At 38.9% G+C, this 26,782-nt stretch overlaps 1 protein-coding gene across 1 annotated transcript in view; it reads right to left on the bottom strand.

Moving 5' to 3' along the window:
* The window catches only part of MYH15 (myosin heavy chain 15), a 138,154-nt gene that overhangs the window by 106,081 nt on the left and 5,291 nt on the right, over positions 1-26,782 (bottom strand). Inside the window, exons 3-11 of the mRNA XM_034957056.3 lie at positions 23,172-23,315; positions 21,576-21,732; positions 20,913-20,940; positions 19,510-19,603; positions 17,239-17,331; positions 14,574-14,637; positions 13,926-14,021; positions 7,829-7,932; positions 6,496-6,634 (exon numbers count right to left, since the gene is read on the bottom strand). Coding sequence (XP_034812947.2) covers positions 6,496-6,634; positions 7,829-7,932; positions 13,926-14,021; positions 14,574-14,637; positions 17,239-17,331; positions 19,510-19,603; positions 20,913-20,940; positions 21,576-21,732; positions 23,172-23,315 — 919 coding nt within the window. The remainder of the gene's footprint in view (positions 1-6,495; positions 6,635-7,828; positions 7,933-13,925; positions 14,022-14,573; positions 14,638-17,238; positions 17,332-19,509; positions 19,604-20,912; positions 20,941-21,575; positions 21,733-23,171; positions 23,316-26,782) is intronic.

Here is a 26,782-nt window from a genome sequence, read left to right on the forward strand (position 1 = left end):
CAATGTGCCTGGTCAACCTGAGTGGAGATGAACAGTAACCAACAATGTGAAAAACAATTTTCCAGTATCTGTCCAGGTTTAAAAAAAAAAACAGAGAAACATTTGTTTTTTCTAAGCTTTGGAAGCATGAAGAGAGATAATACAGGTAATAATAGTCTCAAAGAATAGTTCCCCACGCCGAGTCTTCATATATCCTTTTTCCAGTGTTAAGCACAGTCCTTTGAGTCTATTTTTATCCATGAACAAAAGAAATTCAGATTCTCTGAGGAGTATCCCACCTTAAGCTTAACAGAAATAGCATCTAACATTACAGGATTATTTGTCACTTACTCCAGAGATAGTTGAGTATCTATAGACAGGACTAGTGTACCCTGGATTTACTCCAGAGATTTACATTATACATCACATATGTTCTCTGTTTTGGGGGGAAAGAGGAAACAATAGAGGTCATCATGTTCCAAAAAGTAAATTACTTCATTTGCACTAAATGTTTACAGTTTGCAACCAAGATGAAAATGGCGTAAATCTATGACTAAATGCCCATCTGACATTCAGGAACTACTGTTGTAAAGATAGCAATATGTGTAAACATATTTTAATCATATTCCCAAATAGGCTTTATGAAATTCCTACCCATAAGCATCAGTTCCTTCAGGACCTTGTGAATGAACCCATGGACTTTAATTAGGCTGCATGATCTTACCTGGGAGAGGTAACATTTAGCTAGAGCGGTGGTTCTCAAGCATCAGTGTGTATTGGAATAGCCTGGAGAGCTAATCAAAGATTAAACAACAGGCTCCCTGAAGCAGGTTAGGGGCTGGGCCGCTCTAGTTTTATCGTGTTACCCAGGTGATTCTGATACACATAAAAGTTTGAGAACAAAGTTGTTATTGTGGTAGTCCTCAACTTTGACTGCACACTGGGGTCCCTGGCAAGTTGTAAAAACAAATACTGATGCCTGAAATTCACCCACAGAAATCTGGCTTGTCTGGCTTGGGTAAGGCCTGAGCTTCAGGATTTTAAAAGTTCCCCAGCGATTCTGTTGAGCAGCCAAGTTTGCAAACTACTGTCTAGAGAATAATAACCAGGTTTCGTAAGTTTATTTTGAAATCAGGAAGATGGAAAGAACAAAGTATGACTTCACCTGAAAACAGGTAAAAAGGTAGAGAAACTCAAAAAGGAATCTTTTCCAAATTTCCAATTCTGTCCCAGTTCAGTCCCATCTGCAAATAACCAGATATGAAAGAATGAAGCAAAATCCAGTTTTGTCAGTCTACAGGGGTTATGATAATGATATTAATCTCTTTTATGGAAGGTTATAATACAATTTTTGAGCTGTTCATATTTCATTAATTTATTAAACAAAGTTTACTGAGCATTTGCTATGTGTAAGCCCTGATGCTAGATAATGTAATAAGAAGATAAATAAAAAAGGCAAAAATCCCTGGCATCAAGAAATTATAATCTATGAGAGTAAATAAGACATGGGAAAAAATAGTATGTCAGTAAAACAACTGCATAAGAGACACAGAAATCGAATATCACAAAACTGTGAAGTAGGGAAAGAGCCCTTCTGGACTGCATGACTGGGGAAGGATTAAAAAAGAAACAACATTCAATCTGAGCCTTGAAGGATGACAAGAGTTTTTGTAGGCAAATATGGGAGAAGAAGAGTTTCCTTAACAATGAACAGCACGACTTGAAGCCACAGGCGTTGAAGAGTACAAGGTATGGTCAAAGAAGAGGTTGTAACCCAGATGGACTGGACTACGATACCAGGGAGTGAGTGAGAAACTGAGAAAAGTGGGTGACTTCTGGTCGCAGAAGACATCTAATGCCGCTATAACATATTAATTAAAGAATGGGGAAATGTTAAAGGAGCTGTAAGCAGAGAAATGACATAATTAGAGTCATGCTTTAGAATGCTTAATTTTGGAAATGTGCAAGACAGACCAGAGTAGGAAGTTTTAAAGTACAGAGTGAACCCATTGCAGAATGCTGAAGTGTGAGATGCTGAAGCTCCAAATTCGTAATGAGAAAGGGAGAAAGAGAGACTGAGAAATATGACTAGGAGGTTTCCAGTCTGAGAAGTAGAAAGAAGAACAATACCATAAATATGAATAGAAATGCCAATAGGAAGACATCATTTAGGGGAGATGATGGACTTTTAGCCATGCAGAGTTTAGGATACTAGAAAATATGCAGCTGAGAGTTGGAAATATGGAGTTGGAACTCAAGAAAGAGGCAAAGGCTAAGATGCCCCTTTGGGTTTGGGTGCCCTTCCCCGTTCCTTCTTCTCCATCTGTCCAGCTCCTTCAAAACCTTCCTAAATAATTAACTGGGAAAAATTTACCAAAGCTTAATATATTAAGAACCCTTAGAATTAAAGAAAAATTCAACACCTCCATTTTTAAAATGAGCTAAAGGTAGAAGCATACTGAAAAAAACTCAGTATCCAGTAAGATGCTTAAGTTAATTATGGTACATTCATACAATGGAATATTTTGTAGCCATCTAAAAAGATATTGCAGAAAAGACAAAAGATGTTCACATATAATTTGGTAAAAAAATACTAGGCTGAAACAACATGAATATGATCACATATTTTTATTTTAAAAAGTTATATGTGCATATTCAACTAGAAAATGCGTAAAAAATATGTCCTTTGGCATTCACAGTGATTGTCTCTGAGTAGGTAGGATTCACTTAATGAATAATTAGCCATTACTATGTGCCAGGCACATTTTTAAACCTGGAAATATAGCAGTGAACACACCAAATGAGGTCCCTGCTCTTACAAAGCTTACATCTGGTGGAGATTGAGGGGTGGAGGCTAGGACATTCAATAAAAACTAGCTGTATGAATGACATGAAGAAAAATATTTAGATTAGGGGGATAGTGGTGGAGGTAGCTAGAGAAGGCTTTTCTAATAAGGTAACATCCAAGAAGTTACTTTAATAAGTGAGGGAGTAAGACATGAGGACAGGAGAAAAGTTCCAGGCAGAAAGAAGAATTAGTGAAAATAGTCCTGCAATAGGAGTGCTTACATGCTCCAAAAACATCCAAGAGGCCAGGACATGTGAGTGGAGGGAAATGAGAGACGAGAAAATGATAGATTTCGCTACTAACGGTAGGGATTAGAGAGAGACAGAGAAGTATTGGTTGGTGCAAACATAATTGCGGTTTTTGCTATTAAAAGTAAGGACAAAAACCAAAATTACATTTGCACCAACCTAATATCATAGAGGTTAAGGAAGCTGTGACAGGAACGTGGGGTTTTATTTGGAGCCATTGTTGAGTTTAGAGCAGAAGCAGGACATGGTGGAACAAGGGCTGACTGACACTGTGAAAGGACTGACAGTAGCTTCTGGGTGCAGAGCTATCCAACTATCCATCGTAGGCAAGGATGCAAGCAGGGAGACCAGGAAGGAGGTTGTAGTAAGAAATGGTGGCTCGGGCTAGGTGGTGGCAGTGGGCATGGCCATGGTGATAAGTTGTGAGCTTTTGGATGTATTTCAAAGGTAGAGACAATGAAAAAGAGAGGAGTCCAGGATGATTCTGAGATTTGAGTCAGGGCAATTGGGAGAACCTAGGTGGCATTTTTGAAGAAGACCGAGAAATGAAGAGTTGGTAGTAAAGGCAGGGTGGGATGAAGAGTTCAGTTCTATTCATGTTGAGTTTGAGATGGGCACCAAAGAAATGAGCACAGAAAGGGAAGAGGAAAGATTCAAGGCTTGAGCCCTGAGCAGCCCTAGAGCAATTAGCAGTAGGGAAGATAAGGAAGCTCCAGCAAAGAACCTGAGAAGAAGCCAAAAGGGAGAGTGGAGGAGATTACACATTTCATTTGCTCATCTGTGTTTCTTGATTTATCAGTAAGTATGCCTTGTTTTTGTAATAAAAACCATTCTTTAAGAAAAGCCTTTGTTTTAAAGCATGGAAAAAGCAAACAGGATGGCAAAAATAAAATAAGATGCCATAAAAGCATATGTGAATATGTTAATATATAAGATGTTTACAAGATCTTCATAACACATTGCCTCACTTCATTCACATCTGTGCTGTGTCCTCTTCTCTGAGGGACTGACTTCCTGACCACCCTATCTACAACAACCTCTGTATCCTATTATTCTTTATTTTTTTAACTCTGCTTTACTTCCTTTTTGTATGGAACTTGTTACGTATTTATGTATTTATTGTCTACCTCCCACACTAGACAAGACAGGGACAATATCTTGTTCATGGATGTATCCCTAGCATCAAGAATAGTCCCTAGCACAGACTGGCCTCCAAAATTATTTGTTGCACAACAGGCCAGGCATGGTGTTTCAGGCCTGTAATCCCAGCACTTTGGGAGGCCGAGGTGGGTAGATCACTTAAGGTCAGGAGTTGAGACCAGCCTGGCCAACACGGCAAAACCCCATCTCTACTAAAAATATAAAAATTAGCCCAGTGTAGTGGTGCACCTGTAATCCCAGCTTCCCAGCTACTCAGGAGGCTGAGGCACAAGAATCGCTTGAACCTGGGAAGCAGAAGTTGCAGTGAGCTGATATTGCCCCCCTGTACTCCAGCCTAAGCCACAGAGCAAGACTCTGTCTCCATAAAAAAAAAAAAAAAAAAAAAATCACAAACTTGTCAAACAACAACAAAAAAATCCTAATTTTAAAAACAGGCAAAGGACTTAAATAGACATTTCTCAAAAGATATACAAATGGCCAATAAGCACATAAAAAGATGTTCAACATCACCAACCAGTAGGGAAATGCAAATCAAAACCACAATAAGATACCACTTTATACCCATGAAGATAGCTACTACAAAAAAAAAAAAAAAAACCAAAAAACAGAAAACAACAAATGTTGGCATGGGTGTGAAGACATTGGAAACTTTGTGCATTGCTGGTGAAAATGAAAAGAGGTATGGCCACTGTGGAAAACAATATGATGGTTCCTAGAAAATATAACAGATTTACCATTTATTCTAACAATTCCACTTCTAGGTATAGACACAAATGAATTGAAAGCAGAGACTCAAACAGATATTTATATACTAACATTCATAGCAGCATTACTCACAATAGCCAAAAAGTGGAAGCAACCAAGTGTCCATAGACTGATGAAAAGATAAGCGTGTTATATGCATACACTGGAATATTATTTAGCCTTAAAAAGGAATGAAATTTTGATACATGCTACAACATGGATGAACCTTGAAGACATTATGCTAAGTGAAATAAGCCAGTTACAAAAGGTCAAATATTGTATGATTACACTTACATAAGGTGTCTAGAGTCAGAAGGTGAAACAGTGGTTACCAGGAGTACAGGAAGGGGATAATGGGGAGTTTTGGTTTAATAAGTACATAGTTTATTCAGGCTGACATGATGAAAAAGTTCTGGCAGTGGATTACATTGCTAATTACACAACAATGTGAATGTTCTTCATGCCACTGAACTGTACACTTAAACATGGCTAAAATTGTAAATTGTATGTTATATATATTTTATTCATTAAAAATATAAAATTTAAAAAAGTAGTTGTTGAAAGAGTTGAATGAATGGGTTTTCTCTTTTTGTTTCGGTTGTAAGGAATTTTAATATTAAATGTAATAACAACTATGCTTTCTTCTTTTCATAATTGTGGGGATTTATTTTAATGATCATTCTAGACAGATCATTCATTGTAAGATGCCTCAAATATTTCTGGTAAGCAGATAAGAGTATAGATTTTTTTAAATGTGAAGAAAAAACAAGGAGAAATAAAGCCTCCTGGTCTCACCCCTGTGAGTTAGTTACTTCCCACTGGAATTCCAAGGGCCTTAGTTCACATCTCCATTATGTCACTTAATACATTTTATCATAATTTGCTCCTTATTTTTGTATTTTTATTTTATTTTATTTTTTTGAGACTGAGTCTTGCTCTGTCACCCAGGCTGAAGTGCAGTGGAGCGATCTCGGCTCACTACAACCTCTACCTCCCGGGTTCCAGCGATTCTCATGCCTCAGCCTCCCAAGTAGCTGGGATTATAGGTGTGTACAACCACGCCTGGCCAATTTTTTGTATTTTTAGTAGAGACAGGGTTTCGCTATATTGGCCAGGCTGGTCTTGAACTCCTGGCCTCAAGTGATCCACCCACCTCGGCCTCCCAAAGTGCTGGGATTACAAGCGTGAGTCACGGTGTCCGGCCATAATTTGTTCCTTTCTCTCATTGTTCTCAATAACCTACGTGCTAAAGGCATACTGTGTCTTAATTCTCCTTCACCCAAGTTTAGCAAATTGACTGGATCATCAATAATTATTGAGGAGTGCTTCTTATTCTGCGATAGGAGGATTCTACATTAGAATGGTAGTTGACAGAACCGTTTTTGAAGAACAGCAATCAAGGGAGACACTATTGATTAATTTTAAGTAAGAGATGAAGTTAACTGCAAGGTAAAGGGGAGCAGGCTTGGGCCCAGGGATTTGAAGTATATACCATATCTTCAAAGTAATTCTTACTTTCTGTGCCATCTGCTTCCAGTTGCTCTTCTCTAGGTTTCTGTTTAAATTTCATGTTTCCAAAGTGCATGATGGCTCCAGTGAGTTTATAGCATCCATACTTCTCATCAGGAAGAAAGCCCAAGATGTCCATGGCTTGCTGTAAAAAGAGAAACAGATGGCCCTGTCTTCATTTGCCTAATGGCTGCAGTGAGCACCTCACCCCCGCTGTGTTACACCTCGGGCTGTGGGCTGAGGGGAATGAGACAGACAGCTCTGTTCAAAGCAATGCAAATCAGCCCTGTTGGCACTTGGTCACCCGCAGTCTGCTCATCCCTTTAAAAGAGAATTAGGAAGGCACAAGACTAGGCTTGTTTAGTTCCCAGTAGTTTTAGAACTTTCCTTCAATGCCCTGCCTCTCTCTTGTTCCTTCCAGCAACAGATCACTAACTGGCTATATGAGGTCAATTATTTTGCCTTTCGTGGTTATGGCAGAAAGCACCATATCTGCTGAGTTGCTTGTTTCTGTGATCCCACAGGTTCTGACTTTATTCCAGAGGAGACACATTTCAAAGACTGGTGAAAAGAAAGGTTTAAGAAAAGCCACCTCACCATAAAATTGCATCCTAAGAATCCACTGCACAAGGTGTGCATTTTCATACACCCCAGGAGGGAAAAAATTGGTACAATCTTTCTAGTGGTTAATTTAGAATATGTACCAAGGGACTATAAAAAATTCATAATCCTTAGTATTTTCACTTCTAGGAATCTAGCATAAGGTGAATCTGATATACAGAAAAAGTGTTTAGCTACAGAGATATTCACCTCAGTGGGAGTGAAAAAAAAACTTGAGTCTAACACTAAGAGAATAGCTCAATAAACAACAGGACAAATGCCTGATAAAATCTTAAGTATCCACTTAAATGTTTATGAAGAGTTCCTAATGATACTTGAAATGCTTAAACGATTAAACTGAGAAAGCAAATTCTATATGCCAAATGTCTATGCAGCATAATTACAGTCTTTTGGTAAAAAACAAAAAACACTAACATGACCATACAAAAGCAGCTGCAAATAGATAAAAACAGAATAAAAACTGTAAAGATATACACCAAACAAAAGAGATGTTTGCCATTGAGTTGAAATATCTTTCTACTTTTTCATAGCTTCCAAAGTTACTATATTGACAATGTGCAGTTTTCTCATAAATAAGTAAACTTTGGACAGAAGCAGCCCTACACCCCTACGGAAGCAAGACCACTTCTCTGGGTCCCTAAGAACAGAACTCTAAGATTCTGTCTTTCATTTCTCATTGCCATTACCAGATTTTGCTTTGACAACTAACAAGCCTTACTTCTGTGGCCAGCAATTCTTCAGCATCATCCAAGCTCTCCACAGTAACTGCTCCACAGGAGCAAAAGTGGAAGTCTGAGGGATTTGCAGATACCAGGAGCATGTCTAGAGTGGGAAAACCATTCGTTAAACAGCTTAAAGAAAACTTCAAGGCCTTAGAAAATAATTGGTCAATATTCGCAGTTTAGTCTACAGTTTATATCATACTTGTAAACAAGCCAAAATAAAATCCATATTTTAGACCCAAACTTCTACAATCAATGTTTGCCCTCTATTAACTTGTCAGTCATGTGTTAATGCCTCCCAAGAGAAGACAGGCTGGCAAATTCAAAAAGCGATTCAATTGCCGCAGTTTCAATTGGTGTTAAAAAAAAAACAAAAACAAACAAACAACAACAACAACAACAAAAACACATGTAATGTGTGTTGGCAAAACTTTGAAAACAGGAATTTGGCCTAGATTTATGACTGAGGGCTGGAGGACAAAAGTATTTTGTAAAATTATAAGTAGAACAGACCTGAGCTTCAAAAGCTAGGAAGCAGCCAGAACCTGGGGTCAGTGCCCAGGGAACATTAGCAGGGCAAGCCTGTCACATCACATCCTCGCTATTAGAGAACTGAGTCTGTCTTTCAAGGGATCCATAAATCAGCTGTTGTGTTCAGTGCTGCACCCTGATATGTCTAAGAGTCCTGACATGATTCACTTAGTCAGGAAACATAATCCAGGCTGAAGCAGAGGCAGGCTGTCAGCCGCGCATCATCAGCTGACTTGGCAGAATCACATTAACCTTTCACTGTCCAATACTTGCTCCCAGTGAAGTTTTTTTGAGCTGATCTTATTTTTCTATTTATTGCTCAATGAAGTGAAAATCGGTTATCTTGAACTCCAAATCTCAGAAACAAAGAAATTGGGCTACATAAATGTTCATAGCAGTTTTGTTAGAAAACAAGTCAAATAACCATCTGCAGTTGAATGGGTTAACAAACTGTTGTATATCCATACAGTGGATTATTATTCAGCAAACAAAGGAATGAGCTATAAATACGTGCTAGAACATGGAAGAATTTCAAAATAATTATGCTGGGTAAAATAAGCCTGACAAGAAGAATATACACTCTATGATTTTGTCTTTAAACATTCTAGAAAATGCAAACTAATCTATGGTGACAGAAAGCATATTAGTGGTTACTTAGGGACTGGGGCTGGGAAAGGAGGGCTCCAATGAGTGAAAAGGGACAGGAGGGAGGTATTATAAAAGATCCAAGGACACTTTTGAAAGTATACATGCATTATGTTGATTGTGGTGACAGTTTCATACACACTCATATATATGTTAACACCTGTTATATACTTAAAACACGTGCAGTGTACTTTAGGTGAAAAGAACTTCAATAAATTTGTTTTATAAAACTTTAAAAATAAAATTGGCCTAGCTTAAATCCAGCAGAATGTGAATATGTGTATTTTAATAAAAATATCCTGTAAAAATTTTTACAGTACTTGTTTTTGAAATGATTTTTATTTTTTAAATTGACAATTTAAAATTGTATATATTTATGGTGTACAACATGATGTTTTGATACATGTATACATTGTGGAATGGCTTATTCCAGCTAAGTAATGTATCTGTCATTTCACATACTTTTTTTTTTGGTGGTGAGAATATTTAAAATCTACTCTGTTAGCCATTTCAAGTATATAATACATTGTTATTAACTATAATCACTATGTTGTACAATAGATCTTCTGAACTTATTCAGCTTTTTTAGATTCTACATGGGTGAGATCATGTGGTATTTGTCTTTCTGTCCCTGCCTTATTTCATTTAGCATAATGTCCTTCAGGTTCATTCATGTTGCCATACTTGACAAAAATAACAAGATTTTCTTTCCTTTTCTTTTGAGGCAGGGTCTCACTCTGTCACCCAAGCTAAGGTGCAGTGGCATGATCACAGCTCACTGAAGCCTCAATCTCCCAGGCTCAAGTGATCCTCCCACCTCAGCCTCCCTAGTAGCTGAGACCACAGGTGTATGCCACCATGCTCAACTAATTTTAAAATTTTTTGTAGAAACGGGGTCTTGCTATGTTGCCCAGGCTGACCTTGAACTCCTGGGCTCAAGCAATCCTCCCTCCTGGGCCTCCCAAAGTGCTGGGATTACAGTCATGAGCTACCATACCCAGCCAAGATTTCCTTCTTTTTTTAAAGGCATAATAGTATCCTATTGTGTATATATACCACGTTTTCTTTATCCAGTCATCCTTCATGGACACTTAGGTTTTTTCTCTATCTCGGCAATTGTGAACAATGCTGCATTGAACATGGAAGTACAGGTACCTCTTCAGGATACTGAGTTCATTTCCCTTGGATGTATTCCCAGTAGTAGATGACTGGATCATATGGTAGTTCTGTTTGTAATCTTTTGAGTGACTTTCATACCATTTTTCATAATGACTGTAGTAATTTACAGTTGACTCAACAGTGAAAAAGGGTTGCCTTTTCTTCACATCTTTGCCAACATTTGTTATCTCTTGCCTTCTGATAGTAAGACAATATCTCATTATGGTTTTTGCTTTGCATTTCCCTGATGATTATTGATGTTGAGGCTTTTCTCATAGACCTGTTGGCCATTTGCATGTCTTCTTTGGAGAAATGTCTGTCAGGTCCTTTATCCATTTTTTAATCCAGTTGTTTTCTTGCTATTGAGTTGAATTCTTTATATATTTTAGATATTCAGCCCTTATCAGATGTACAGTTTGCAAATATTTTTTCCTGTTCATTCAGTAGATTCTCTCTTGATGATGCACAATTGTTGTATACTTTATGAAGTGAATACACAGGGTTGAGGCCAAATGTCAAGGATTCCAGGACGGAAGGACCTCTTGGTCACTTACCATCACTCCTGGAATTTATACACTAGTTGAATAGCAAGAATAGACACAATAAATAAATAGAAAGAAAAAAAGTCAAAAGAAAAAGAGGAGAAAAGGGAAAATATATGTAGGACCAAGCTATACAGACGGCAGTAAGAACTAAGGATTTTGAATGAGCCCTGTCCAAAAGAACTGAAGAAATGAGCCTTAGCTATGCCTGGAACAAGGGTCAGATATAATTGAGAGCAAAGGAGTGAAGGGGTGCTTGTGGCCATGTAGAGGTCAAATAGGGGCTGGCTCTGAGGTAACATGTCACCTCATTTCCTTTGCTCCTTCAGTGGGTGACCAGCCTCTCTGCTGTGATTTCCATACCCAATTATTTTGTAGTATGGACAAATCCTCATATTTCAGGATATGTGGACATCATCCTCATATCGTTAAGATATGCCCTCTTGTATTAAGCCTCAGGATACTCTGAAGCTCTTCTTTAGCAAACATGGATGGTAAGAGTTCCAGATCATCTTTTAAAATGTCCCCCAAAAGGACAACGGGTGCTAAAACAGGTAGACTGACAATACCCAATTTGGACCACCAGATGTCAGACTTTGCACAGTAATCAATCTCAGCAACCCCCAAAGACAGAAGAAGATAAATGAACTCAGGATAAGCATGCATTTTCCATAGCAGCCCAAAGGCATCAGATGCTTCTATTAGTAAACAGAGTTGCTCTGAAAATAATCTTGCAGTCTCTGCTGGTACCCACATTAGATCTTACGTGTCAGTTGCTCTATACCATCCAGAAACACATGTCAAGAGTGTTAGATTTGATAGGACTAATCAATGGAAGATAAAAAAAAATCCTGTTCCAGGTTGAGGTGGAGAGAAGGTGGGGAGGAGAATACGTGCTGCTTACATAACACCAATTACATCTATGGCAAAAATAATTGTCTCGTTTGCAGAGCTTTCCCCATTTGGTAAGGGTACTTTAAAAACCAAGTAGTCAAAACACTGCTAGATTTATACCATACTTAGTCGCATAATGGACTGGGAGAATTGTTCCCATCAGTTTACTAGCCTGGATCTGTAATCTTACCCTATGTCCACTTCTGTGGGAGCATTGTTGTCCTCAAAGGCTTACCTCAAATGCAATACCTCGGAAATCAAATCAGCGTGTAATTCTCCCCTTCCAATGACTTCCTATGCCACTTTAAATGGTCTGCCATGGCCTGCAATGCACTGCATGGTCTGGCCCCTGCCTATTTTACCCTATGTTACCCTCTCTACTCTACCACCCACAGTGGCCATTTTGCTATTCCAAGAATAAATCAAATGCATTCTTGCCTCAGGACCTTTGTACTCACTGTTCCCTCCTCCTGGGATTTTATTCCTGGAAATCTTTGCCTACTTGCTCCCTTACTCATTGAGGTGTCTGCAAAGAATGTTGTCTTTTCGGAGAAATTCCCTGACAATTTCATCTAAAATAGAACTATCCACAACCCTACCAAACCCCATTTCTTTCTGTCCCCTCACTGTACTTTATTGTTCTTTATAGACCTGCCATATAACCTACAAAGAAATTAGATCATGGTTTTTTTTTTTTTTTTTTTTTCTTTTCTGAGACAGAGTCTCACTCTGTCACCCAGGCTAAAGTGCAGTGGCACATTCTCAGCTCACTGCAACCTCCGCCTCCTGGGTTCAAGTGATTCTCCTGCCTCAGTCTCCTGAGTAGCCAGAATTACGAGCACCTGCCACCATGCCTGGCTAAGTTTTGTATTTTTCGTAGAGACTGGGTTTTACCATGTTAGCCAGGCTGGTCTCAAACCCCTGACCTCAAGCAATCCATCTGCCTCAGTCTCCCAAAGTGCTGGGATTACAGGTAGGAGTCACCACGCCCAGCCTAGATCATGTATTCTTTACTCACTTGTTGCCTGTCTTCCATACTAGACTATAAGCTCACATGGGCAGAGTCCTGTCTACCTTGTTCACCACTGTATCCCCTATGATTAAAAAGCAGTGCCTGGTGTACACATAGCAGCTCCATAATAAATATTTGTTGAATAAATACATGAAATTCATTCCCTTATTCCACATTTTTTTTTCTTATTTTATGTTTATGGCACTATCATTCTCCTAATCAAATCACAAAACTTGGGGATATTTTTGACTGACTCATCACTCTTCCTCATTCTTACATTCAGTCTCTACCAAGACCTGTCTATTCTTCCATGCATCTATCCCTTTTCCCCCACCCTTCCATTCTCAGACACTCTCTTAGATCACTGTCTTGTCATCTCATACTGGGACATTTGCAATCCCTTCCATCCAAGTCTCTGCCTCCACACCATCCTGCCCATTACCAGCTTAATCGTCCCAAACACTGCCCTCAATAAATCATGACCTCCTATTGCCGCACCCCCCACAACACACTGACACACTTGCTCTGCCAACTCCCTGAGTTCAGAAACCATCGGAATAAAATCTCCACTATTCCTCTGTGCAGACCTTTTCCTTTAGTCAACCTGGTCTCTCTGTTCCCTGCTCCTGCTTTGCCCTTTCCCAACATTGTGTACACTCTTCCTCCTACCAGAAGTAGCCTCCACTCTTCACTTTGTCTGACTGAATCCCCTTCCCATTCTTCATATCCCAACCTAAATTCCTCTTCTTTATAAAACTCCCTGAGCCAGACACGGTGGTTCACACCTGTAATCCCAGCACTTTGGGAGGCCAAGGTAGGAGGATTTCTTGAGGCCAGGAGTTTGAGACCAGCCTGGCCAACATGGTGAAACCCCATCTCTATTAAAAAAGAAAAAAGAGAGAAAACTCCCATTGACCACCACACACTATGATGCTATTTCCCTCCCCTGGTCTCTTATCTATACCACCCATGTAGCTCTAATTAAGGCCTTAAATTAATGCTTTTATACACACACACACACACACACACACACACACACTCACTCACCTCTGCTGGGCATCCTACCCATTTCCAAATACTCTGCTTCTTTTTGCTACCAAATTGAAAAAGAAGTGTTGCCATTTACTGTCTGTCCATATAAAATTATACAACACTAGTTCTATAATTGATTCAATTCCCTAAGTTTTAAGGATGAATATACTGAGGTCTAAATAGGCTAAGAAACTTACCGAATAACACTTTTTCATCCCCCAAATATGACTTATTTTTCTTGTTTTGGAATAACCCTAAGCTCCAGAATCCTACACTTACCATGAAGCTCTTTTTGTCCAGATAGAATTTGATAGAATATGTGGTAGTTCCTCTCTCCAGCCTGCTGGAAAATCACCCTGGACTTTTCAAGCAAATCTGGATGATGAGAAATGAATAAAAATTCATACTTAGGCATTCTTGCAAAATGTAGAAGAAAAGTAATCAGGCTGAGTGCAGTGGCTCACAACTGTAATCCCAGCATTTTGGGAGGCCAAGGCAGGAGAATCACTTGAGGCCAGGAGTTTGAAAACAGCCTGTGCAACATAGTGAGACCCCATTTCCACAAAGAAAAAATTTTTAAATTAGCTGGGCATGGTGGCACATGCCTGTAGCTGCAGCTACTTGAGAGGCTGAGGTAGAGGATTGCTTGATCCCAGGAATTCGAGGCTGCAGTGAGCCATGATCATGCCACGGCACTCCAGCCTGAACAACAGAGTAAGACCCTGTCAAGAAAGAAAAGAAAAGAAGGAAGGAAGGGAGAAAAAGAATGAGAGAGAGAAAAGGAAAGAAAGAAAGAAGAAAAGAAAGGAAGGAAGGAAGGAAGGAAGGAAGGAAGGAAGGAAGGAAGGAAGGAAGGAAGGAAAGAGAAGGGAAGGGAAGGAAGGGAAGAAAAGAAAAAAGTAATCAGATAGTGCAATGACTACTTACAGATATCAATGTCCACAGATGACAGCATGCCTCTGGCACCAAAGTGCATCCTGATGAATTTGCCCTAGTGTGGACACAGAACACAGTCAGACACAAAACACAGTTCCCTATTCACATTTTCCAAGCACTTGCAATGGCTTCATTATATGTAACTCTCAAAATGACTACTTCCCCAAAAGTAAAAAACAAACAAACAAAAAAAGACAGAAAGAAAAGAAAAGAAGAGAAAAATGCAATGTGGGTTTGAGATGAGATAGCACCAGCTAATATCTGGAGGAAGCCAGAATGATTGTCAGGACTAGCAGTGGTTCTGGCTTGCAGCCCCAAATCTGCTGATTGCTACCTGTGTATTCTTGTGGGCATTGTGAAATCTCTCTGGGCCTCACTGTTCTTATCTAAAGATGAGAAAAATATTTCCTCAGCATATTTGTTTATTCATGCAACAAACATTCATTGAGCATCTACTAAGATCCAGGTAACCTTCTAGGCACTGGAGATACCGCACAAGAAAAATAGACATGGCCCCTACCCTCATGAATCTTATAGTCTACTGGATAAGCAGCTACTGCAACAGCTCTGACATAAAATCACAAGAAAAGCCAATATCCTAGAATTTAGAAAGTCAGAGAAAGGGGGGGCATAAAATGGAATCGAAGAGGTAGACAAACTCCATATCATCTAAGCCATGTAGAACACGGGAAAGGGTAGGGTTTTATTTTATGTGTGCTTGGGAGACATTGTAAGGTTTTAAGCAGAGGAGTGATGTGATCTAATTTATGTTTCATAGCACACCTTGGCATAAATAATAGACGGGCACCCTTTCTTCCTTATCAGTGAAAAGTCATAAGGCAGGATCTAGAGGGGCTGAAATGCTGTCCAGAGGTGCCAGTGCCCATGTCAGAATGCCAGATGCAGCTGAGGAGGTGGCACCATCTGGTGGCAGCTAGAGCCTGTGGGATGAGGATGCTGGAACAGGGAGGAAGACAGCCTGGTGGAGGTTGGCCCATGCCAGGAAGGCATCAGGGCAGGACAGCAGCCTGGCAAGAAGACGTGAGTGGCTCTGTACAGGGGGATCGAACTAGTACATTAAAATATGTAGGACAGTGGGAGTCACACACACAAACACACATGTATATATACCCATACACACAAACATGCAGGTAAATATGTATGTGTGCACATACACATATACAGAAGTATATGTATACATACCTATTTAGTATTAATTGAAAATTTTAACCCAGATTTCTTGATTTTTTTGAACTCCTTTTTCTTTCTCTCTTCTTTCTTTCCTTCCATTTATCCATCTTCATGTTTATTTTTCTCCTCTACTTCTTTCCTTCTATCTTTCCAACTTTTCTCTCCTTTCTGTTCTCTTTCAATTGCTTTCTTTTCTTTAAGGCAAGTTCCTACTCTGTTACCCAGCAGGAGTGTAGTGGTATCATCATAGCTCATTGCAGCCTCAAACACCTGGGTTCAGGCCATCCTCCAGCCTCAGCCACTCGAGTAACTGGGACTACAGGTGCACACCACCACTCCAGGCTAATATTTTTATTTTTAGTAGAAACAAAGTCTCACTGTGTTATCCAGGCTGATCTTGAACTTCTGGGCTCAAGTGATCTGCCCACTTCAGCCTCCCAAAGTGCTAGGGTTACAGGCATGAGCCACCACACCTGGCTATCTTTCTTTTTACCTGATGTTCTTCCCTTTCTTCCTTTTATTTTTTTCCTTGTCTTTCTTCTTTCCTTTTTTAAAATGTTCTTTTTCTGTCCCTCTATTGCTCCCCTTTGCCTCCCTTGCTTTTCCCCCAGCTTTCTATCTTTCATATTTCAGCAGAAAGTCCTTTAGCATTCTAAAGCATCCCAAATCTACCAGTTGTTTTATGAACCAGTATTAGCACCTGCTATGACCAGCCAGACACTGTAAGCTCATCTAAATGTGGACAGAGAAGCTCTAAGGCTTTGGATGGAAACTAGCCAAATCGGCATGAGGTTATTATTTAATTATGCCCGGAGACTCAAACAGGAAGCCTTCTGCAAATTTTCTTGTAAATTATACAGTGGCTCCCTGCCACTGATTCTTGGCATAATATGGATTTGTTAAACTAGGTTTAGAAATCCAAATTCTTCCTCTTTTATGGGAGTTTTAGTTATCAAAAGCTACTTAAAAATACTTTCTCCCCAGCCCCCCAAAATGTCTCCAGTGAAAAATATGCAGGGGTTAAGGAGGCCACAGGCAATAGTACAAACAGTAATTGTAGTAAGTGAATTAGGAAGTGCCTACTAAATTGACTTGTTATAAGGGGTTTAGGAAATCATGAATGAGAAAATAATTCAAATATGTAAAACATAATAAAATATAAAAGATTATTATAATTTTTTGGATGAGCTTCTCTACTGGGAGTGGAATTTGAAACTATTAAGATAAATGCTTTTTTCTTGAAATTGACCAAATAGAAACTCCTCAAATGCATATTTATTTATAAAAATTTAATTGTCTTAATGATATAGATAGTAATTTTTTTTGAGAAATCTAACATTACAGACTTTAATCAAAGACCTTCTTTGGTGTTCTAGAATTTTTTCATACCTATGTGCTTACATATAAGTTTTACCATTGCTTACAAATTAAATACTTTGATATTATGCTAAATCATGTTACTTACAAAACGAGAGGAGTTGTCATTTCTCAGGGTTTTAGCATTTCCAAATGCTTCCAAGATAGTATTCGCTTGCATGATTTGATCTTCTAACGCCCCCTGAGACACATGCAAGAGAAGTACAGCGATGAAACTATTAGTAGAATTCTGTAATGCGGCAAGCCCTCCATCTCCAGGTCAAACCCCATTCTTGCTTTGATAACCAATGGCCAAAAGCTGCTTCCAAATTTGGTTATATTATCTTCGAATGAGAAATCAGAAAAACAGTTGGATGACAGAGGCTAACAATATACAATACCCCTATGAATATGTGGGAGCTCGTTTATTTGCAATGCTTCTTTTTTGGTTGGCATTGGCCTGAGTGGGAAAAGCAAATGGTCACCAAATAAAAAAGAAAAACATACCAAAGCTTTTTTCCAGACAAACATATCATATATTTCCCCCATCATTAATCTTCCTCTCTTCCCATCTGATCTTTGCACTTGGAAATTTATCCTAGGATAATACAACAGACTCTTGGTGTTACTAAACTATACTTTTGCTTGCTTCTTTTCCTAAGTAATCTAGAGGTTCACAATGAGTAGTGACTTTTAATAGTATTGATCTTGAATTTGAATCACGTGTGCTCAGGCTGATAGGCGAAAATAGATCATCTACCTATCTACCATATCTACATGGCTTTGTCGTTTTCCAGTCAGCCTTAAAGACCAATTTTATGGGGGTAATTATATAGTATATGGTATTTAATAATTTGTGGATTTATAAATATTATATCCCTTCTTATATCCCTACTACTATATAATATTCCCCATCTTATGGGGGGACTTATATAGTATACTGTACTCAATAATTTATGGATTTATAAATATTATATCCCTTTTCAGTAATATGGGTTTACTGTCCTTCAAATAAGTTAGAGAACATTATATATATATGAGCAAGGATTTCCATAAAAGTGTTATATTTATGTATTGTATTATATATTATCATAAAACTCAATGGCTAGACCAAACCATTTAATGAGCACCAAAAAAAAAAAAAAACCCACAAACATCTAAAATGCTTGTAAAAACAAAGTTACATCTAGTGAATAAAAGAGTTCAGTAATGGCCAGGGGCGGTGGCTCACGCCTGTAATCCCAGCACTTTGGAGGCCTAGGCGGGAGGATCACGAGGTCAGGAGATCGAGACCATCCTGGCTAACACAGCGAAACCCCGTCTCTACTAAAAATACAAAAAATTAGCCGGGCACGGTGGCAGGCACCTGTAGTCCCAGCTGCTCAGAAGGCTGAGGCAGGAGAATGGCGTGAACCCGGGAGGCGGAGGTTGCAGTGAGCCGAGACAGCACCACTGCAGTCCGGCCTGGGCGAAAGAGCAAGACTCCGTAAAAAAAAATAAATAAATAAAAAGAGCTCAATGATACCCAAAGAAATCAATAATCAAATTCAGGAACGTGGTGGTAAAAAAAAGAAACTTCTATAGTTTAAAAATTAGGTCAGATGGCTATTTTAATATATTTCTTACTTTGCAAAAACAGCAAACATCCAGTATCGAATTGAAAAAAGCAAAATAATCATGCCAGACATAGAAAAATGAGAAGTCTAACAGCTCAATAACTCATTGATTTTGAGTTCCATTCAGCATTACCTAATTTTATTTTGCATACCAATGTTTATGGTCTTAGTTATCCTCAAGTTATTATGATGTCCATTAACATGTTAATGGAGCTAAACAAAGTAAGTTAAACTAAAATGAACAAGGATATTTTTTTTAATAGGGAAGGCAAAGTTTTTCTGAATGTGGTATGTGATTAACATTGAGGGGTATATTCATTGGGCATTTAGAATTTGATCCAGGAATTAGGTATGAATGAAGCAAAATTTTATTGGGGCATATTTGTGGGAATCTGATATCTCACAGTAGCTAAAGGGATTCAGAAATATCCAAGCCACTGATGAACCTAGCCTTTAGGTAAGATGGTTTGAATCTTGAGGACTTAACTTACAGGTCCAATAAACAAAGACCAGGCCAGAAAATGCCCCTTTAAGCAGATGTGAAATTAATTACATAATTCATGTTTTCATGTTATTGTTTGGAGCACTTGATGATCCTCTCAAGGACCAAAGGAAATATTAAAAAAAAATACTTTTCTATAATTTGCAAATTGTCCTGTGGTGCTTGTGGCCTCCTTACTTCCCAAAAGTGGTCCGGACACAGCCTCCATGATCCAGTGGATAGGGCCACCTCATCTTTTCTACCAAGCTATATAAACACTTACCGGCTTTTTCCTGGATTCACTCATGGCTGCTATGGTGGCAAAATACTGGATAATATGTTTGCTGTTCACAGTCTTTCCAGCACCAGATTCTCCTCTGTGATTTGAAATTCAGTGACACAGTTAACTGGTTCTGATTATCAATGCAACGAAAGTTAGGTAATTTTGATTATATAGGCTATGGCAAGCAGGGAAGCTTTTACATAAAAGTAGAGCTTCAGATGGAACTTGAGGATATATTGACATTTAATTGGTTGGGAGAAGGGCAAGGACATTTCAGGCTGGAAAAACAGCATGAGCAAAAATCTGGAGTTAGAAAGATCACAACTTTTTGTAAATATTAGGAAGCCTGTTCCTTGTGGTCCTAATAACAAGCAGCAGGAAAGCACCTCTTCTAACTAGACAAGTCTCCTCATTACCAGCTGTTCAAGAGATTTTCATGTATGAAGGCTACCACATAGCCAAGTCCAACCCTCTTCTCAGAAGAGGGCTACCAATCACTTCACCAGGCAGTTGGGCTTTAGGCTTTACCTTACCTTTGACAACCAGCTAACTTTGCAATGTGGGAAGAGCACAGTGGCAAATTTATAGCCTCCTCAACGTAAGCATCATAGAATCAAGGCCTGCCTGCCTTTATCTATACAAAACTCCAGAAAATAGTTTATCCTCTCTGTGAAAGGCTGAACTCCCAACTGTTCATGTAGCTCTAAAATTCTGAGACCTCATGATCCCTCTTGGGATAACTGAAGCCAATGGAGAGCCCAATGTACTAGGTGGTAACACCATCATTGCATGGGAAGGTAAAGGACTTTAGCACTTCACAGCCCCTTGAGTCTCAGCCACCATGCTGACACTTTACCTGGCCAGCCAGGGCTCTTTTCATCAAAATTCACGTACAATAAGATATCACTGTGACCCTTCCGTCTATCCTTTTTACGCCCTTTCTTATTTCTCTAAATGTCACCATCTTTTAGTTTCCACTGCTTCATGTACTTTGACCTGCCCCAATCTGGCTGCCCATAACTGCTTGTTATCTGTTCCATGGGCATACCTATTGGACGTTCAGCCCCTCTGCTTAGCCAGTCCAGAGGCCTTTGAAGATGACCATTTGGAACAGTGTAGCTCTCTTAATCCTCAAGAAGGTAATTAAGACCAGCTTGTGCACTATTTCTAAAGGATCTCTGAAAATGAGGGAGGCAGACTAGCTGACCCCATATTTGGAGTCATCACTGACTAAAGCACTATGACAATTTCCTGAGTATCTTTTTCTTACCTCAAATGTATTGCATCTAAAGGGCAATTAATTCAAAGATGGCGAATCAAAGTTTTATTCCCAGTGAAATGGAGGTATCTATTTCACTGAAACTTACTTCAGGCCAAAAAAGAAAAACAAGGCAAACACTTACGTGAAGAGTATAGACTGATTTTCTCGATCTACAAAAGAAAGAAAAATGCCAGAATATTCTTATATTCGATATTTATGTATTAGTATGAACTTATTCAAAATTTCCCTAGCTACAATTTGAAATCAGACACAAGGGAAAGGATTAGCATCATTTATAGTTAGAAAAACATACCCCTCAAATGGTACAGAGTAAAATCGATTTTCTCTTGCCCCTATGTATGCCAATCATAAGAACATATAAAGGCCTACTTCTTTGCGCTACATATAAATGGTAACCAACTAATGATTGAGATTCTTGCCATTTTAAGCCTTTTAAGAATCATTGTGTAATAATATCTATAGAATAACTTCTTTGTGCCAGACAATATAGAAGATGCTTTATATAATAAAGGCTAACATCTGCAGGGGGCTTACTCTGGGCCAGCCACTGGGCCGAGCACTTTAAATGCATTATCTCACTTTGATGTACAAACTAATCGGCCCAATAACCCTAGGAGGTAGGTACTATTTCACCCACATTTTATCCAGAAGGAAACAGAGGCTTCAAGTGATTAGCTAACTGTAAAGGCCATGCTCTGCTCACAATGCCTAAGTGCCTCTTAGGGACATAGAGAAAAAGTAGATCAGATATTTTTACTTTTCATTTTGTAGGGCAGCTACTCACTGTGAAGCATGTCCTGAAAGGCGTTATTGGCAACAGCAAAGATGTGAGGGGGAGCCTCTGATCGCCTCTTCCCTTTGTAGGCAGCCACGACTTCTTTCTGATACACGGGAAGCCATTTGTAAGGGTTTATGGTCACACAGAAGAGACCTGAATATGTCTGAGGGAAAATCAGAAAAGATTTCAGAAACTAGATTAGAAATACTTCCAGGTTCGTCAGCTCTTCCAGTGTCAAGTAATATTTGCTCAAATATTACTTATAAAGGAACTCAGAGGGGAGCTTTTGGAATCATGTAGAGAAGGGACTTCTAACAAGAAGAGACAGAACCAGGTTAGAGTAACATCAGGACCTGGGATTACCTTTCTCCTGGGAGACCTGCTAATTACTAACAAGTCTGACACATGGAGCTTCTGAAGACAGAGAGGACCCTAATGGCAGGACTGCAGAGATTTCAGTAACCAGCCATCAGGCCTTTGAGGCCAGCGGGGACTCTGCCTCAGCAAGATTAGGGGCTTGATTTTTAGGGCACTGAGAAGGACTAGCTCATGTGGGTCACTCAGGCACTGAAGGGGTTGAATTGTCGCCCCCAAATAGATATATTTATGTCCTATTCTCCAGAGCCTGTGAATGTGATCTTATTTGGAAAAAATAGAGTCTTTACAAATGTAATTACGGGTTAAGGGTCTCAAGATGATGACATCCAGGTGGGTCTTGAATCCAATAACTTGTGTTCTTATAAGAGACACACAGAGGAGAACGTGATGTGACAATGCAGGCAGAGACTGGAGTGATACAACCAAAAGGAATGCTAGCGCCGCTAGAAGCTGGAAGAGACAAGGAAGGATTCTCCCCAAGAGCCTCCAGAGGGAGTGCAGCCCTGCTGATTGGATTTGATTTTGGACTTCTGGCCTCCAGCATTGTAAGAGAATAATTTCTGTTGTTTTAAGCCACCCAGCTTGTGGTAGTTTTGTTACAGCATCCCAGGGAAACTAATACAGTTACATGGTAAATCAGAGAGCTGAGGAGCAAGCTGGTTGCGTGCCATGGCTCCTATGGCCATGGGTCCCAGACGCTACATCTTAGCTTAATCTACTCAGCACTGTTTCTGCTGCATAGGTTTTGAGTAAGTCAAAGAACTTGAGCAACCAACCATCATCAATTTAAAGATGATGAAGAAATCATCTCACTCATTAATCACTAACTAGGTGACATGCATTGAACTATGTGCTTTACCTACATTCTTTTATTTAATCCTCCAAGCTCCCATGGAAAGGCAGACATTGTTATCCCACTTTATAGATAAGGCAACTTCAAGAAGTTAGGAAACTTAACAACTAGTAAGTGACAGTGCTGGTGGCTACTCTGTCAGGCTCCAAGCCTCATGCTTTTAACTAAGGATGACCTGTGGGAAGGCATATGAATGTTGACAAAATAAAATTGGGGAAATGCTAAGATAAGGTCCCTTCCCAGTAGACATTGCTCAAGGACTATCCCTGTGCGAGCATGCTTAAACTCAATGTAAGAGATCACCCAGGAGAGATTGGGACATGCAATATGACTGCCAACATGACAGTTTAGCAGGAAAGCATATTACACACATAGATCATCCACTGGCCATAGCGCCGCTTCAGGGTATGCAGCACGGATGCCTCATTGAGGTGAGTCAGCATTGCCATGTCTTCAATCATTTCAAACTCTGGGGGATTCATCTGCTGGATTTTGTCCTCCTTTATGCTCAGACTCTGCAGAGAGAAGAAAAATATATGATATATTCCCCTGTCTCCTATGTGTATTCATTTTCCCATGAATTAGAAAGAATATTCAGACTCAAAAAGAAAAAATGATGCCTCATTAGGGGATGGGGCCAGAAGAAATTAAGCCAGCCTTCATGGAAAAAAACAGGTGTTCTCCCTGAAAAAGCCCTCTCCTTCCCTAAAGATGAAGTAAACACAGTATTTTTGTTATATCAAGATTTTCTATCATGCAGTACCCTAATCTTATGGCTTCTGGCTAGCCCTGATTCCCTCTAAGAGTACACGGATCATATTATGTACAATCTAACCCCTAACTCCCAGCCCTTGATGTCCCAACATACCTTGGAGATTTAAAAGAAGAAACTTAGAGTGGAGGATTAAGGAGGCAGACCTTATCCTTCCAGACCTAGTTCAAAACCTGTCTCCTCCCTCAAACCTTCCCAACTACTCCAGCTTATTAGTTTGTCCTCTTCTGTTAAGTCTTACCACTTGTACTATCTTTACATTAATACTCTTTTGTATATTTTAATAATTGACTATGTTAGACTATTTTCTGGCTAGATTATAAATACCTTAAGAAGGATTTTTGATGTTGTCTTCTTTAATGAAGTTCAAAAACTTGCAATGCATGTTCATTTTTGATGTTGTTGTCATAATAACTATAGTTATTACATATAGTTATTAAAGCACCTATCACAATGCTTGAGATATAATAATCAATAAATATTAATATATTGATTAATATGGATGCATTTCTACTATCAAAGTTTCTTGGGATTCTTCTCACAGGTTTCCTAACACCCTTTCTATAGCCCTTTTCCATGATTAATACATATTTGTGTCAACTGATTGCCCCATTTAATCCTAGTTGGTGATGGCTTCTTTCCAAGGCTCTCACACTCTTTACATTCTTGATTCAATTTCTATCCATCTGTCTTCTTTGACATTGTTCTAACAGTAATCCCTCTTCTTTTGAGTCCCTTCACTTTCTGTATTTCAAGGACTCATCTCCCCTCAAACCCATGTAGAATGTAATCATATCTCATATATCTTCAAAAACCTCCCCTTTTCCCTAATTCTATTTTTCTATTTTTTTCATTTCCAACTTTCATCAATAAGTAGTACTTTACACCCACTAGATTTATTGCCTTTGTTAATGTTACAAAGACCAAAGGTGATTGGAAGTGTAGTCACTTCTAACATGAGGAAGAGGAATCCTGGAGCCAGGGAGATAGTGAAGCTGGGGGAATGGGACCTTCATTACATGAAAGAAGGACAAGCAGGACAAAATAAACCACCTTCAGACTCTTCTTTCTACCTGCATTAATGGCCTTTTCTTCCTATGGTTGTAACCACATTATAGTCACAAATCACCTTAAGTGCTGCTGAAGGGACAGTAGTTTGTTTTGGAGAATGTGCTCAGAAGAGCAAGCCTCACATCTGGAGGCCTAATAAAATTTAGTTGGTCATCATTAAGAAAATGAAAATATAATACATAGACTGAGAGAAAATATGTACAAATAATACATGTGATAAGGGATTTGCAACCAGAAAGTAAAAAGAACTCTTACAACTGAATAATGAAGAGGCAATAGCCCAATTTAAAAAAATGGGCAAAGAGCTTGAATAGACATTTCTCTGAAGGAGATAAACAAATGGCCAATATGTACATGAAAAGATGCTCAACATCATTAGTCACTGGGGAAATGCAAATAAAAATCACATTAAAATACCACTTCATGCCCAATAGAATGGCTGTAATCAAAAAGAAAATAAAATGTGTTAGTAAGGATGTGGAGAGAGTTTAATTCTTATATGTTGCTGGTGGAAACGTAAAATGGTAGCCACTTTGGAAAGCAGTATGGAAATTTCTCAAAATGCTTAGTATACAGTTACTATATGATCCAGCAATACACTCCTAGCTATACACCCAAGAGAAATGAAAACATGTGTCCCCACAAAAACTTGCACATGCATGTTCATAGAAACATTATTCATAATAGACAGAACATACAAACAACCCAGTGACAATCAACTGATGAATGGATGAACAACATGGTATAGCCATATAATGGAATACTATTTATCCATAAAAAGGAATGAAATATTTATTCATGTGACAATGTGAGTGAACCTCAAAAACATTATGCTTAGTGAAAGAAGCCAGAAACAAAAGGCCACCAATTATATGCTCCTATTTATCTGAAATTGCTAGAATAGGCAAATCTATAGAGATAGAAAGTAGATCAGTGATTGCCTGGGGCTAGTGCAGGAGGAAAGAAGGGGGAGTGACTGCTAATGGGCACAAGATTTCTTTGGGGGATCTTTTCTAATAAAATATTGTCCCAAGGCTAAGTGACCCTGATTGAGTCTATTTCTTAGTTTACTGATTTAGGACTAAGGAAAATTTCTTGCTGAATTTTCCCTTGTCCACCTATTTATGTTCCAGTTAAAAAGCACCAAGTTCTTTTCTTAATTTCCTGAAGAGTTAAATAACATCTACCTAATTTGAGATTTTTTTACGTAACAGATATTGACTGTCAGGAAGACATATGAAAGCATTCTATGTGGTAGTTTATGAGTGGCTTCCAGAATTTTAAAAATCAGATGGCAACATGTTAGATTGTAAATTGCCTAAAAACAAAGATAGCATTAAAAAGACAAACTTTCTCGATATCAATAATATCTGTTATAGGATGTGGCTTGTTATGGATTTGGGAAAAGGAAGAATTTAAAGGAGTTTAGAGAAGTGAATATTGGCAGGGAATCATCTGTAAAATCTATAAGGAAGAGTTCATTTAAGTAGGACAGAAATGGGGCCCGGCTTACACCACGGGGTGGCAGGTAATGTGAAGTCAGCAATGTAGGCAAAGGTTCTGAGAGTGAGCTGTCTTCTCAATGTTACCCTGCTGCTCTGAATGCCTTGGTGGCAGGCAGAAGGGGCTGGGGAGTATTATGGCTTCACTACACATTTCTTCTGTGAACCTTACAGTCTAGCTTGTACCCCAACACTTGATATAACCTTTTCTTACAAAGGTCATAGATGACCTCCTAATTCTGAAATCCAAGACTTTCTCCAACTCTTAATCTTCTTCTGTGGCATTTGTCATTACTGGCCATTCCCCCATCTCTTGGCTTCTGTGACACTATGCCATTTTTACTCAAATTATACATCTCATTCTTGATCCTACAAACACAGCTTGCTTCATGGTTCCTTAAGTCATTATTCACCCCACAGGATACCTTTTTTTAAAAATACTGACTTGAAACATTGATGAAAAAGTAGAAATGGCTGTGAGTTCTAGTCAATAATCCTTGCCACTGGCAATTGTTTTACTCTGATTTATTCACTGTTCTTCATTAAATCTGTGATGGTAAGTGGAGTTTTTTTGTTTGTTTGTTTGTTTTTGGTGACAGGATCTCACTCTGGTTGCCCAGGAGTGCAGTGATGTGAT

Source organism: Pan paniscus, chromosome 2 (genome assembly GCF_029289425.2).
Source record: "Pan paniscus chromosome 2, NHGRI_mPanPan1-v2.0_pri, whole genome shotgun sequence".
NCBI classification, from domain to species: domain Eukaryota; kingdom Metazoa; phylum Chordata; class Mammalia; order Primates; family Hominidae; genus Pan; species Pan paniscus.